A 15,617-nucleotide genomic window follows, 5' to 3' on the forward strand; every position below is an offset into this window, starting at 1 on the left:
GGATTACCTTGAACTGGAGTCATGAGACTGAGGCGAACAAAGAGCCTGCTCACATGCTCATCATATTAGCTGGCCCTCATAAAGTGAACAAGTGTCATGTCCTGTGGGATTCAGTGAGGCAGCAGCAGCAGCAGCAGCAGCTCGCTTTTCACCGCATCTCCAGAGAAGCTTGGACCGGCCTTTTTATGTAAGTGGAGCGACTGCAAGACCTTATTTTTTTTTATCATTTTCTTTTACATTTATGACATAATTTGTAGATGTGAGCCAATGGCAAAAGTAGAAAATTATTTGTGGGTTTTTATTCATTTACTATTCATACACACCACATAATTAAATATGTATATTTTACAAAAAAAAACAAGGTTATTTGTTTTAAAATTTAATGCATTCATTAAATTTTTTGTTTAATTATTAATTTGAATTAGGTCACGTAGAACTTGCTGTATTAGGTACTTATCAGGTAATTTATAAGTAGGGACTATTGCAAGAAACAACAGATTGAATTTTACGTCAATTCGGTCATGTTGTTAGGTTTTAAATGTCAAGAAAAATCTAATATTATTGGCCAGTCAAATAACAAAGTCCACTTTTGATGCCCGAAGGCTTTTCCAGACACCAAAACAGTACAACAGTGTTATTATTCCAGACGTCTTGTGATTCCTGATCATAAGACCTCCATTAAGAAGCCATTAGCGGTGTCACACTCACATGACATCCAGTTATATAGAAAAACATTTTTGTTTGGTAAATGTGTCCAAGCTAATGAAGCAAAAGAATGTTCCTGGTTTATTTTATTTTTTTTCCCACTGTTTTCACAGCCACCGCCAACGCTTTCCTGGAAAGCTGAGCTCCCATTGCTCTACTCTTAATTAGTCATTCATGCTCTACAATGGCTGTCACACAAACTTTGCTTTCAACTCAGGTTATTTTCTGCTCCGAGCTTGGAAACACATCAAGGGAGGGGGGCAATCAGAAGCAGTTGTTGGACACAGTGTGCGGTCGACTGCTATTGTGTGGTGATGATTCACTTTGTGATGTAAACATGTTGTCTTTTTCTTTCTTTTTGCTGTCTCAGGCCCAGCGAGTTTGGATTGAGAGGACTTTTGTGAAGAGAGAATGTATTCATATCTTTCCTACCAAGGACACCCTCAGGTAATTGTGGTCTTAGATATGTTTTTTTAATGCAAAAACATAATTTACTTTGTTTTTTGGTGTTATTCAAGAATATGTTCAAATTCTTAATATCCATTAACATTAATTCCTATTTTCTACTATTATTAAAAGTACAAGCTTGATGTTTTTTAATGTTGAAATCAAGACCAGATTATCCCTTAATCTTAAACACAAGTTCTATAACTTGTAGTATACAATATAAACTAAGTCTGATGTGTAAATTGAACAAGCTCGTAGTACACCTCTGTGTATAACTGGACATGCTCGTATTACTATATCTTAATCATAGTTTCAAAATGGACCATCTCATAATATATCAAAAATACCCAAATCCTGACATCCAAACCAGTCTAACTATGAATATACCTTAATCTCAGGGTCTATTAGGCAAGCTCAGTATGTAGCCTAATGTTAACCGTGGGGTTAAAACTGTCCAATCCCCAAAAGTACCTTAAAACTGAATTTATATATCAGCAACCCCATCATACAGCAAATACCTGACTCACCCAGAATATTCCCCCATCTGAACCCCATGTCCAGTAGCCAATCTGCAAAACAACAGCGTCATTGCACATTGAGCCCTCCCATGTGATTCCCATCTGACCCAGACGTCTTCTCGTCATGTGTTCCGTGTAGATGTGCATGCGGTCAGCTGACAACGCAACACGTGGCTATTCCACCCGGCGCCAACTCTCTGGAGGAAGCTCACCAGCTAGTGCATATCGACACACCGAAGGATAAATGGAGCGTGATCAAGCACACCAGAACGTACCCGACGGACGCCTTCGGTGTGATCGAGTTCCAGGGCGGAGGGTTCATCAACAAGGCCATGGTGAGGAGAAAGTTGCTCAACCACACAACACAAGTTGTGAAATAGTTTGGGAATACCCTAAACCCTAACTCCTCCCATGTTCTCCATTCCAGTACATCCGAGCCTCATTTGACACTAAACCCGACAACCTACTGCATCTGATGGTGAAGGACTGGCAGCTGGAACTTCCCACACTACTCATCTCAGTGCATGGGGGCCTGCAGAACTTCGACCTGCAGCCCAAACTCAAGCAGGTTTTCGGGAAAGGTCTGATTAAAGCCGCCGTCACCACCGGGGCGTGGATCTTCACTGGTGGGGTCAACACTGGTAAGGGATCATTTGCTTCCTGTTGACTTCACAAATATTAGTGACATTAGAAGATTACCTATGCACTCATTACATAATGCCTCTTCTTCAGCCCATTGTGACAGGTTTATGCACTACAATTAAGAGCTTTTGTAGGGCACAATTCATTCATGTGTGGTAAGCTGTGGCCTGTTTGGGTGCTCGGAACGCTGATTTTTCCATCTGTCCATACCTTTCGAGAACACTTTGACTGTTTCTTTACAGTTGGGGTACACCCTGGACTGATCAGCTGTCACTCACAGAGCACATATACACAACCATCCATGTCTATAGACAATTTCACATCAATTACAATACGTTTGTTCACTTCCTGTATTCCAAATGTACTCTTTGCCAATTTTGAATACACAGGAAACTGATAAGACAATGTAATGGTAATGGTTTTATTTCATTTGAACATGCATCAGATTACAATTGAGTGCATCACATAATCAGTTCACAGTTCCACATGTCCAAAAGGAGTAGGAAGAAGCAAAGCTTATTAAATCCTACCCCTCCATCTAGTACTTTTACAATCAATAACTGTTACATTTGTTCACTTCCTGCTTTCCGTAATACAGTTTGTTTTGTTTTGGGTTTTTTTTGCATGTGGTAAATACTTGACAGAAAAAGAGTTAGTAGTAAGTGCAAGAGTAATGTTGTCTATTGATTCAGCCTCCAGGAAGCTTATCCACGCATAGCTACTGCTTGCAATGTTGCGCGTCTTTGTACAAAAAGTACAAAACAGTGATGAACATATTATGAGTGGGCCATAGTCAATTCTATTTTTAGACTTTGATGCCTGTAGCCACTCTTGATTTAGAGTCTCCAATGAACCCGACATCCTCTTTCCTAACTAAGGTGTGATTCGTCATGTGGGAGACGCCTTAAAGGACCATTCCTCCAAGTCACGCGGAAAAGTGTGTGCAATCGGAATAGCCCCATGGGGAATCCTGGAGAATAAAGAGGACCTCATTGGGAAAGACGTGAGTGTCCATTGCCGTATCCATGAAGTCTTTCACTGAGAACAAGCTGATGATGTCCTTCTACCCAGGTGACCAGACCCTACCAGACGATGGCCAACCCTCTGAGCAAGCTGGCCGTGCTCAACAGCAGCCACTCGCACTTCATCCTAACCGACAACGGCACGTGCGGAAAGTACGGCTCTGAGGTCAAACTGCGCCGCCTGCTGGAGAAGCACATCTCGCTGCAGAAGATCAACACCCGTGAGTTGCGGCATCTTGCAGAACACAGGCCGACTACAAGCGTGCTTCATCATCTTGTCATCTATTTCTTGGTGTTGTTTACCAAGGATTTGTGGATGGAGAGCTTCCTCTGTGACCTATGGGTTTCCCTTTGTCATCCTATGCCTGGATCTCGGTTAAGGCAGGGACAGCAAAGGGATGCTCAGCTGTCACCACAAACTTCAACAGTCCCTCCTTCCTCCTTCCTCTGTGGCTTCCTGTGTGATCTCACATTCCACAAGTTCTCTCATGAAGCACAGCTCTGGAAATAAAATAACGCTCATCACTGTATGTTTTCCAGGTTTGGGCCAGGGCGTACCGCTGGTGTGTCTGATCGTCGAAGGAGGTCCTAACGTTATCTCCATCGCCCTGGAGAGTCTGAGAGACGAGCCTCCCATCCCAGTGGTGGTGTGTGATGGCAGCGGCCGCGCCTCTGACATCATTTCCTTTGCACACAAGTTCTCAGAGGATGGAGGGTGAGATGTTATATCCTGACTACTTTATATGCTGTTTTCATGGATTGCCATAATATAATCAATTATGAATTGAATTAATTGTTTTTTTTACATCTTGAAACGATAATATAGTGCACTTCTTATTATTTTGAAGGACCAGTCATGTGTACTTTACTTTGTTTCATGGGACTTTTGTCTTTTGTTACAAAGTTAATAATAATAATTTTAAGAAATGGATGAATGTATTTATTTGTTAATACTATTAAAGTGATTATTAATATTCTATTTGGTACGATTTCAAAAATAACAATGAACATGAATTCATTTTTTAGAATAAAACTACAATACTACAATTATGGAATATAATTATATGAATATAACACACAGTCATTGGTATAAATAAATAAAAAATTAGATACATGTATTATAGTAGTTGTAAAATGTCTGAAAATGACATATGACATGAATTAAAAACACACTAGATTTATTGTGTGAATTTGTGCAATATATTTACATTATATTAAAAATGTATGACAACTATAATAATAGTATAATAATATAGTATAATTACAAAACTGATGATCATCATTATACATACTGTTTTCAGTGTAAGTCGAAATTTGCATACGTAAATCCTTTTTATTTTACTATATTTATATTTATTTTATTTATATTTATATTTATGCATCCAATCTTGTCTTTCAGGCTTGTCAACGACGACGTGCGTGACCAACTACTAGTGACCATTCAGAAGACTTTCAACTACAGCAAAAGCCAATCTCAGCAAATCCTTCTAATGGTGATGGAGTGCATGAAGAAGAGGGAACTGGTGAGTAAGGGATGAAAGAGAAACAATGGAAGCTGTCTTTACTGCATTTGAAATCAATAAACATGGAAGCCACACATTCCCGTCTCCATCTCTTATTCATCCTCTCATTTCAATTAACATATTGAATCAACATAATCCCACCACTTGCTTGTCATTCCTCCTCCTTATGATGCCCATGTGTGGAATGTGGAATAATCCACAGCTTTACCGTATGCGTGTGTGCGCCATCATCATCATCATCATTATCCATCAAGCACAAAGTTGACCCGACCGCATCAGCATACTCTGAAGATGGTACTACGAGATAGTGCTTTAATCCCACAGCGATCTCCAAAGCGTCCACGTGAAGTACTTGTTGACTACATGAAGGCGGCAGCATTGGGAATAAAGTGATGTGATTAGTTTAATCTGCACACTTTATACATTGGAGTCAGAAGGATCCAAGCACACTACTTAACTTTCACCCAGTCACAGCAGTAAGCATGCATCACACAGATGGAAGATACATCTCCATAATCCTTCACCCAAGGTCCTCTCAGCCCAGAGTGCTATCATATCACCAGGGACCCTCCATCCTCTGACCCTCATGTATTAAACCGCCTAATGCCCTCGCAAACTGCTTTTTTTTGTTTTACATAAATCACCACCACCACATTTGCTTTCATTTGGGACCCAGACAATGTGACACAACTATGCTCTTAGTTTAAAAGTGCCATGACCTGCAGCGGAATCACTGTCTGTTCACACAATTTAAGCTCTTGGTCCTAAATGCAATCCCTAGTGAGCAGCTGGCAAATAAAAAAAAAAAATTACATGGTGATGCAACATTTTACCAAATAGTTACCATGTTTTTGCATACTGCAGCATTTCCACCTCCATTGTTGCCAACCTAATCGCATTAACTCCAATGGTACAGTTTATAAATTAGCTTCTTGTGCTCCAGAGGACAATGGATAAGTAAACACAAACAATCTGTCATTATGTGGCATGTGATGGCCATGTGTGTTTCTATACGCTTATTTGATTTAGCCTTGCAAAACAGGAAAAACAATTCCATGGGAATTCAATGCAGTCTAAGGGTAAGGATGAGAGGAAACAATACGAAATATGTTCCATTCATTTTTCATGTTTTTTGCTGTTATGCAAAAGAACTTCAACCAAAAAAAATGCCTCAAAAGTGCAGCAAAGTTGAATTCTAACAGTTATCCAGGGCAATGATCATCTAAATTTTTAACCCTACATGATCTTTATAACTTATGCCATCATATAGGGGACCATTTATTGCAAACATTTTCATAATGCGATGATAGTGTTATGTTTCCCCCCCCAAGTAGAACTAAGTCACTAAGTCTATTAAAACGATAGAACAAAAAAAAAACAATACAAGAAAAGCGTGGAAATCAGTGGACCAAGAGAAGGCCAAAACACAAAATCCCACACAGTACAATTTATTCTCACTGCCAAGAAAGTCATCTTAGGATGTTGACTCTCACACACTCACAAAAAAGAAATCAAAAATAAGTGAGCAGCAAATGCTCCTTATATACCCGCCCAGCCCTGCTGATTACGCAGACCTTCAGCTGGGCGTGGACACCACAGGTGCTTCCACTTGCTCCTAACGAACAAGGTGATTCTCAAACTCATAAAAATAGCCATAGAACACAAACTACGACCTATTGCAACATCAGAAAGACACAACTGTTTAGTACAAAATGAACAATACAATTACATATCAATTTCACCAATAGATGCTAATGTAACTAGTATGTAGATGAAAGCCTACAAGCGGGTTGTGGTCAAAGTCCTACAGAAATCCTACAGATATCCTTAAATTTTACCTTTTTTACATTTACCTTAAATTTTTTTAATCACATGAACACATCTTTCTTTTCCTTTTCTGTGCATTGTTGTTTTTTTGTGAGGGCTTTGGCGTCAAAATAGGTATTTCCCGCAAGCTATCAAGTTGCTAGCTAGCTTATATGAACTTGTTTTCTTGCGCTAGTATACAGGAAAAAGGGAAATAAATATTTGTTCAAGTTTCACATAAGAATTGCGAATGATGGGGGAAATTTTAATAAATTCAAATAGACTGTTAAATATTGCTGGAAGAGGTGCAGATTCTGGAAAATCTAGAAAGATCTAGAATGTTTTCTGTGCCAGTTATTGTGTGTAGTTGCTCTCTAGAAGTCCACAATTCAATACAAAGGGGTGAAAATGAGCATAATAGGTCCCCTTTAAACAATTGATCAATGACTTATGGACAATTAGTTACTAAGCCCCGAGTGTGCCTGTGCAAATACATTTTGCTTTGCTGCGGCCATGTTTTTCAACCAACAAAGTCTTTCAACCAGTCCCCTAAAGCTACAGTGGGTGTTTTGTCGAACGCATTGAGCTGTATGAGAAATTTCCAGTCAATTCGACTTATGGGGTTTAATTAGTCAGCCAAATAATAGGACAGGCAACACAGAGTGCAAATTTTGACCCTTTTGTGTGCTGTGGCTCACCAGAAAAAAAGTTAGCATCCACGGTACAGTCATATGGCTAATGACTAGCATATCATCGGCCAAGAAAAGGCTTTGTTTTTGTAGCAATTCACTTAAGAGTACATATTGTACACCAGCAAATGTTGTTTAGTTTTATTATACAATGGTTTTCTTTTTACATTTGGATGACAGATTTTTCTTGTTTCTTCCTTCCAAACAGATCACAGTTTTTCGAATGGGTTCAGAAGGGCAACAAGATATTGAAATGGCCATTCTTACTGCATTGTTAAAAGGTATGATCACTTACACTATATCCGTGTTTGTCAAATATATCAATTTAGCATAATCAGCATGCAATTTGAGGTCATGACTGAATAGGCTTGTATACTTTGTTCCGCTCTATTTTGTGACAATTTGCTGGTTTCAGTTTCCAGTTCACTCTGTACAACATATTCTTTTCACTTCCATCCCTTCGCATCAGGCACCAACGCTTCAGCAGCCGACCAGCTCAGTTTGGCACTAGCATGGAACAGAGTGGACATTGCTCGCAACCACATATTTGTCTATGGACACAATTTACCTGTGAGTACCTCTTGGCTTTACGCTAGTGCCAATTCATCATCCCAAATACAGTTTTGAACAGCAGGTTCGATTGCTGGATTTGCAGTGTGAAAAATGGTGGTACATACTTTAATGTTTCAGCTCATCAAGCAAATTTAAATATTAGTCAATGACAACACAACTGAACGTAAAATGTAAAATGCAGTAAATGAAACTTAATCCAAACCTAATTGGCCCTGTGTGAAAAAGTGATTGCCCATTAAACCTAATAACTGGTTGGGCAGCAACAACTGCAATCAAGCTTTTGTAATAACTTGCAATGAGTCTCTTACAGCGCTGTGGAGGATCACAATGTTGTGATCATACCTATTGATATGGTATTGATCATACCTATTAGTATGATGCAGTTCTACAGCACAATAAACTGCAGCTCGGTGTAATGTTTTGGTCAGTGAGTTAAAAGTATGATGTTTCAATAAAGATGAATCTTTCTTGAATTCCTTGCCCAGCCAGCGGGCGCCATCGCCAACACTGCAACCACAATGGCGTCAACCCAAGAGAAGCAGAAGAGTCCCGCCAGTGCCCCTCGCAACAAAACCAGAGGAAAGAAGGGGAAGGGTAAAGGAAAGACTAAGCCTGAAATTCCAGAGGAAACAGATCCAAGGAAGCTGGAGCTGATTCGTTGGGTAAAAAAAAACGTCAAAATTAATTTGTAAAAGTAAGAATTCTGAATTATTATCTTATGTATTTCATATATTTCAGGTGAATTCCCTGGAACAGGGCATGATGGATGCTCTGGTGCTGGACAGAGTGGACTTTGTCAAGTTGCTTTTGGAGAATGGTGTCAATATTCACCACTTTCTTACCATTCCAAGACTGGAGGAGTTATACAATACGGTGGGACATATATAATGCTATACAGTGATGGTACACATCTAATATATTTTGTCTTTATAAAGATAATAATGCTTAGTTTTGAAGGTGTGCTAATAAATGTTCTGATAAAGTGACCTGGTGGATATGTTAGAAAGGCACTCTTAACATGTTTTTTTTTTCTTTTATCAGAAACTTGGCCCTGCTAATACTCTGCATGCTGTAGTTAGAGATGTCAAAAAGGTAAAATGATGTTGTATTTATTTATTTGGGTGTTTTTATTTGTATATATTTTGCCCAATGTGCTGGAGGAGGTTATTTTATGAAGTATTTTTACATGAAAAATGTCAAATGATCCATAACAGGCTATTTGTTTTTAGTTTTTATTATTACTATTATTATTACGACACTTGCGGGTGTCAAGTTTATTTCTATTTTTTGTTTTTTGTGTCAAATGTGTGTTCTTTTATGTAAAAAAAGAGGGTTTTTGCTTTTTCCCTTTTACATGTTTCAATTGTGGTCATTTGTCTATATGTGCCCTGTGATTGGCTGACCACCAGTCCAGGGTGTACCCCGCCTCTCCCTCGAAGACAGCTGGGATAGGCTCCAGCACCCCCCTCGACCCTCGTGAGGATAAGCAGTAGAAAATGAATGAATGAATATTTCAATTGATATTTTTGCAGGGAAACCTTCCCCCAGATTACCAGATCACTTTGATTGACATTGGCCTGGTGCTGGAGTACCTCATGGGCGGAGCTTACAGGAGCAATTACACCAGGAAGGCTTTTCGCAACCTCTACAATAATTTGTATGGACTAAAAAGGGTATGCGTGGGGGCGTAATGAATTAAAATGGCGGTGAGTGATTTATCTGTTTGATACTAATGAGCGTGTGTTGTCCTGTATTGACAGCCCAAAGCTTTAAAGCTCCTCGGGATGGAGGTGAGGCAACTTTGCAGCTAAATACTCATAATTTAATAACAATAAAAACATGGAAAAATATGTCTATCTTCACGTTTGGTAGGATGATGAACCTCGATCCAAAGGCAAGAAAAAGCCTAAGAAGAAAAAGGAAGAAGAGGTGGAAATTGACGTGGATGATCCAGAGGTGTGTCGCTTCAAGTATCCCTTCCATGAGCTGATGCTGTGGGCGGTCCTGATGAAACGGCAGAAGATGGCGCTCTTCCTCTGGCAGCGTGGAGAGGAGGCCATGGCTAAAGCTTTGGTGGCTTGCAAGTTGTTCAAAGCCATGGCTCATGAGTGCTCTGAGAGTGAGCTAGTGGATGACATCTCTCAAGACTTGGAGAACAACTCAAAGTTAGTATCTGTATCTCATATATTTGTATGGTTTTCACCGGAATACAAGAAAAAAGGCAGGTTGTCTTATATTCAAGGTCTAGAGATGTATACATAAAAAACCCTGTGGTGTCAAACAACTTCTCCTGGAGAAATGCAGAAGTCAAAAGTTCAATGCAGTTTTTCATCTTGAACTTCACAGAGAGTTTGGCCAGCTAGCCTACGAGCTGCTGGACCAGTCGTACAAGCACGATGAGCAGGTAGCCATGAAGCTGTTAACCTACGAGCTGGTCAACTGGAGTAACTCCACCTGCCTGAAGCTGGCCGTGGCTGCCAAGCAGCGAGACTTCATCGCCCACACGTGCAGCCAGATGTTGCTCACCGACATGTGGATGGGCTGCTTGAGGATCGGCAAGAACCCAGGCCTCAAGGTACGTAAGTGTGTCTTATTGCACAGAGCACGCTCAAAAGATTATACTCACCTACTTCTTACCTTACAGGTCATTTTGGGAATTATCTTCCCTCCGCTGATTCTGCTGCTGGATTTCCGTATTGGAGATGATGTATCCTACGTTGCACCTGGAGGCAAAGAAGAGGGAAAAGACAAAGATGACGACACCAAATCCAGCAAGGTTTTGCTACATCTTAATCAGTGTTGGGCATGTTACTTTAAAAAAGTAATTAGTTATAGCTACTAGTTACTTCTCCCAAAAAGTTAACTAGAGTTACTCCACTACAAAAAAGAGTTACTTCACTACAAAATTAACTAGTTACCAGTAAAAGTAACTGTTGCATTACTCGCTCCTGCTACACCCCCCGGCCATGAGCAGGACAACAAAGACGTTACCATGAGTTTTCTGTAGGTTTGACTTGCTCACACAAAACGTGGACAAAGTTTTTTTTCGGGGACATAATGTACATTTGACGTGTACATTTTTACCTTTGACCTCAACGAGGTTAAAGTAGTGTCTGTACTTCCATTTGGCAAACGCTGTCTTCTCACCGTCCTGGCGCCATCTTTCGGTATGCTTTATCTACTACCCGGCACTTTAGATGTGCTCTAAAGACCCGCCCACTCAAGTTCTCTGATTGGCTGAAGACGCAATCTTACTAAATCTTAGCCAATCGTCATTGCTTATGTGGTTATCTGACCACCTCCCTTGTCACTCTGCAAAACTCTCACACTCTCGCTTCGCTAGTTATGAAGTGATATATTTTTAGGCGGTTTCAGTAACGTGCAGTAACGAGGTGTCGAAAATTATGACGGAGTTATGCTGACAGTAAGAGTTAGATTACCCGTTACGGTTGACTGTATATGTTGTTTTATGTTGTATTGTTGGGTACATGAACTGCACACGCTTTGATGCTCTGCACAAATGAAGTTCCTAAAGGATAAATAAAGTTCGTAAATTGTTAAGTTACTTGAAAAAAGTTCTTTAAACGCCGTTATTCCCATCACGGATCTTAATGCTAAACCAAAATCATACAAAATAAAAATAATAATGTAGGAACAAGTCAAGCTAGGGTGCTACATTCATTGGTACTACTTTTGACACTTGACCTTTACAGCTTGCTGCTGATGCCCTAATGTGACATGACGTATTATAATTCATAAGTATGTCATTTATGCCTTGTTTAATTCCAGGAACCAAATGATGCAACCTCCCGCAAAGGGGATGAAGAGGAAGGCAGCACTAATGTCCGCAAAATCCCCATTGGCAAAAGATTCTTTGAGTTTTATGATGCACCCTTCACCAAATTCTGGTTCAACACTGTAAGTTTTTATTTGTAAAACCCTTAAAGGTCAAATGTGACCTTTTAAGTCACCTTAAAGTTCTTCCCTTATTAGTGATGATGTGTTCTTCCTCTTCCAGATTTCCTACCTGGGCTACCTCATGTTATACAACTACATCATCCTGGTCAAGATGGAGCGATGGCCGTCCATACAAGAGTGGACCGTCATCGCTTACATTCTTACCCTCGGAACTGAAAAAGTCAGACAGGTAAAACCGACTGAGTTCGCATTGCCCTTTAAAGATCTGTTCATTAACTTTGTTGTTTCCCTCTTGAGATCTTGATGTCCGAGCCTGGCAAGCTGAAGCAGAAGATCAGCGTGTGGCTGGAGGAGTACTGGAACATCACAGACCTGGTGGCTATTTCCACCTTCCTCCTGGGCCTCATGCTGAGGCTGCAGCGTGAGCCCTACATGGGCTACGGCAGGGTCATTTACTGCATTGACATCATCTTCTGGTACATCCGCGTACTGGACATCTTTGGAGTCAATAAATACCTGGGGCCCTATGTGATGATGATAGGAAAGATGGTATGTTATTTTAAAGAAATAAACTCTCATCTGATTCATAACACTCTTTTTTTAAAATCTTATCTTTCAGATGATCGACATGATGTACTTTGTAGTCATCATGCTGGTGGTGCTAATGAGCTTCGGAGTGGCCCGCCAAGCCATACTTCACCCTGACGAGGAACCAACGTGGCGTCTGGCTAGAAACATTTTCTATATGCCCTACTGGATGATCTATGGAGAGGTTTTTGCGGACTCGATAGACCGTAAGACTAGAATTCATAGTAAGATTCTGTTTCCTGATTCTGGGCAGATGATCACATACAGGATTCACGTTGGTGCTTTGCTGCCCCCTACTGGAGAGTATACGACCACAACATTAAGTACACTTGCATGGTGGAGAGATCAAATACAACAGTTGTACAGAGCATCATTATTTACAAAGATAATGCTGCTGTTTGGATTGACACAGAGTTAGTAATTTAACAATATTTCCATCCTGAATTGAAAAACACATCTCAGTATAATATACAGTGCAATTCTTTATAGGGCATGTATTAAAATGCTTTTAACCCCGCATTTGACCTGGTAGGACATTACAAATGTTTTCATTGTACTTATAATGGGGATATAATAATATATTTTTAAATAGTATTTAATTATATATTTTTTATATCTTTACTCTTAACGTTTGACTAAAGATACATAATATAGAATAGTATGTATAGCTACTTTCCCTATAAATAATTATTATAATCCATTGTTTAAATGATATTCAATTATGAAATATGTGATTATCATGGAACAATAATAAAAATAATAATTATGTATTACACATTTTAATTTCCAGTTGCCCTATAAAGGATTGGTACCTCTCTCGAAATTATCATCATTATAAAGGATGGATATTATGTACAGCTCTTATAAAGAATCTCATGGCATTGTGCATTTGTTGTGCCTAATTTTGTGGTGAAGAGTGTATACTGTGGAACAATGGAAACAAATCAAAGATAAGACATTTGAAATTCTGAAATTTGAAATTGGGTGGAAAGACTTGGGTTTGAATCTCGCTTAAGGAGTTCGATTCCACCCTCGGGCATCTCTGTGTGGAGTTTATATGATTGGCTATTCTTATTTTCTTACAATGAAATGTAGTCCAATGTTCATCCAAAATATACAGTATACAATAACATTTGTGCAATTTTTAGATTTTTTTTTTACATTATAAAAAGGATACAATCCGATCCAACATTGATGTGCTAAGACAGGGGTATCCAAAGTGCAGCCCAGGAGCCATTTGCTCCATTTGCTTGGAAAAAAGGCACAATATAAAAAGCTGAAATCTAAAATTCTGATACTAATAACTAATATTTAAAATAATATATATTTAATTTTTTTCAGCTTTTTTACAAAATTTTCAAAATTCATATAAAAATCTAAACATTTTCTGTTAAATTTTTCCAAGTCAGCTTTGTGCAATAGGTGACAAATTATGTTATTTTTATGATAATTAGAATCAACTTTTTCCTGTTACATTGCACCTTTTTGCTATTCTTTCAATTTTTGTAGTTGTTTTTGTTAGTTTTCTTGTTGAGTTGTATTTCTGGGGCCAATAAAAATGTGCTGCAGGGCATGATAAAAGTTGTTTTAAAATAGGTGTCATTTCACAACCATGATCATCTGCCTCAAGTTTATTCTGTTCATGCCTCTTCTGTCAGGATGAAGACAGTCATTGACTAAATTTGACATTTGAAACAGTTTGTTTTGTGATAATAATAACAATAATCTGTGATGTATAACTGGACCACCTTTGACTTGATCATGACAGAAGGATGATGGAAACATCACATGAACTGATTTTAACACCTTTTCTGTGTCTCTTTCCTCTCAAGTATATGCAATGGAAATCAACCGTGAGTAGACATGCATTGGAAATCATTGATATGAAGAGAGCTAATAGTCATTGTTGAAGTTGTTTTTCGCTTGTAGCTCCATGTGGTGAACATTTATACGACGAAGATGGAAAGAAGCTGCCTCCATGCATCCCTGGCGCCTGGCTCACCCCTGCTATCATGGCCTGTTACCTTCTGGTGGCCAACATTCTTCTGGTCAACCTGCTCATTGCCGTCTTCAAGTAAACGCAGACTCCTAAATATCAAGCTGTTGTTGAGGCCTTGTGCTTACTGAGTGCGGATGCGTCGTCCAACAGCAACACCTTCTTCGAGGTCAAGTCCATCTCCAACCAGGTGTGGAAGTTTCAGAGATATCAGCTGATCATGACCTTCCACGACCGCCCCATCCTGCCGCCGCCGCTCATCATCTTCAGCCACCTGTACATCCTCTTCAGCAGGCTCTTTCGACGCTGCGCTAAGAAGAAGCAGGATGGAGAACTGGATGAGAAAGACCGTGGCCTCAGTAAGTTCAGATGCAATATGAAAAGAACTCGCGGGCATGCTGGAGCCTATCCCAGCTGTCTTTATGCGAGAGGCGGGGTACACCCTGGACTGGTCGCCAGCCAATCACAGGGCACATATAGACAAACAACCATTCACACTCACATTCATACCTATGGACAATTTGGAGTCGCCAATTAACCTAGCATGTTTTTGGAATGTGGGAGGAAAACCCAGAGAAAACCCACGCTGGCTGAGGGTGGAATTGAACTCAGGTCTCCTAGCTGTGAGGCCTGCGCACTAACCGCTGGGTCCATGATTAAATAATTTGAAAACGGATTACTCTGATTAAATTTTTTTATCATTTGACAGCCCTAATTTTATTAATTTTAGTATTAAATGCAACAAAGTGTTTTTCCCTATAAAGAAAAACAAATAAATTGGTGATTGGCTGGCGACCAGTCCAAGGTGTACCCTGCCTCTTGCCTGAAGACAGTCGGGATAGGCTCCAGCACCCCCACTACCCTTGTGAGGATAAGCGGTAGAAAATGAATGAATAGTTCTCCCACTATTTTTGGTTTGCAACACAAAGAAAATGTAAAAAGATGCAAAAAAATAACATCTATTATAATGATGAATTGTTGTCTCAAAGAACTCCGACTCAATCCAGAGGAGCTAAAGAACCTTTACGAGTTTGAAGAACAGTGTGTGGAGGAATATTTCCGAGAAAAGGAGGATGAGCAGCAGTCCTCAAGTGATGAACGCATCAAGGTTACCTCAGAAAGGTAAGCTATCAAGCACAATAGCACCAAATAAAATGTATTGTTATGAGATATAGATTCACTCATAACGT

General features: G+C 39.6%; 1 protein-coding gene across 4 annotated transcripts in view; it reads left to right on the forward strand.

Annotated features, from left to right (window-relative positions):
• The window catches only part of LOC131130796 (transient receptor potential cation channel subfamily M member 1-like), a 30,297-nt gene that overhangs the window by 11,512 nt on the left and 3,168 nt on the right, over positions 1-15,617 (forward strand). For all 4 annotated transcript variants that reach the window (XM_058074792.1, XM_058074795.1, XM_058074794.1 and 1 more), the window contains 25 exons: positions 1,076-1,152; positions 1,810-2,005; positions 2,098-2,311; positions 3,191-3,315; positions 3,384-3,555; positions 3,875-4,049; positions 4,734-4,857; positions 7,561-7,633; positions 7,822-7,922; positions 8,411-8,587; positions 8,664-8,798; positions 8,967-9,017; positions 9,458-9,598; positions 9,686-9,715; positions 9,798-10,090; positions 10,272-10,500; positions 10,570-10,701; positions 11,715-11,843; positions 11,944-12,072; positions 12,141-12,392; positions 12,463-12,637; positions 14,264-14,284; positions 14,361-14,505; positions 14,581-14,786; positions 15,417-15,549. In XM_058074792.1, the coding sequence (XP_057930775.1) occupies positions 1,076-1,152; positions 1,810-2,005; positions 2,098-2,311; positions 3,191-3,315; positions 3,384-3,555; positions 3,875-4,049; positions 4,734-4,857; positions 7,561-7,633; positions 7,822-7,922; positions 8,411-8,587; positions 8,664-8,798; positions 8,967-9,017; positions 9,458-9,598; positions 9,686-9,715; positions 9,798-10,090; positions 10,272-10,500; positions 10,570-10,701; positions 11,715-11,843; positions 11,944-12,072; positions 12,141-12,392; positions 12,463-12,637; positions 14,264-14,284; positions 14,361-14,505; positions 14,581-14,786; positions 15,417-15,549 (3,635 nt within the window). The remainder of the gene's footprint in view (positions 1-1,075; positions 1,153-1,809; positions 2,006-2,097; positions 2,312-3,190; positions 3,316-3,383; positions 3,556-3,874; positions 4,050-4,733; positions 4,858-7,560; positions 7,634-7,821; positions 7,923-8,410; positions 8,588-8,663; positions 8,799-8,966; positions 9,018-9,457; positions 9,599-9,685; positions 9,716-9,797; positions 10,091-10,271; positions 10,501-10,569; positions 10,702-11,714; positions 11,844-11,943; positions 12,073-12,140; positions 12,393-12,462; positions 12,638-14,263; positions 14,285-14,360; positions 14,506-14,580; positions 14,787-15,416; positions 15,550-15,617) is intronic.

This window comes from Doryrhamphus excisus, chromosome 6 (genome assembly GCF_030265055.1).
Source record: "Doryrhamphus excisus isolate RoL2022-K1 chromosome 6, RoL_Dexc_1.0, whole genome shotgun sequence".
NCBI classification, from domain to species: Eukaryota; Metazoa; Chordata; class Actinopteri; order Syngnathiformes; family Syngnathidae; genus Doryrhamphus; species Doryrhamphus excisus.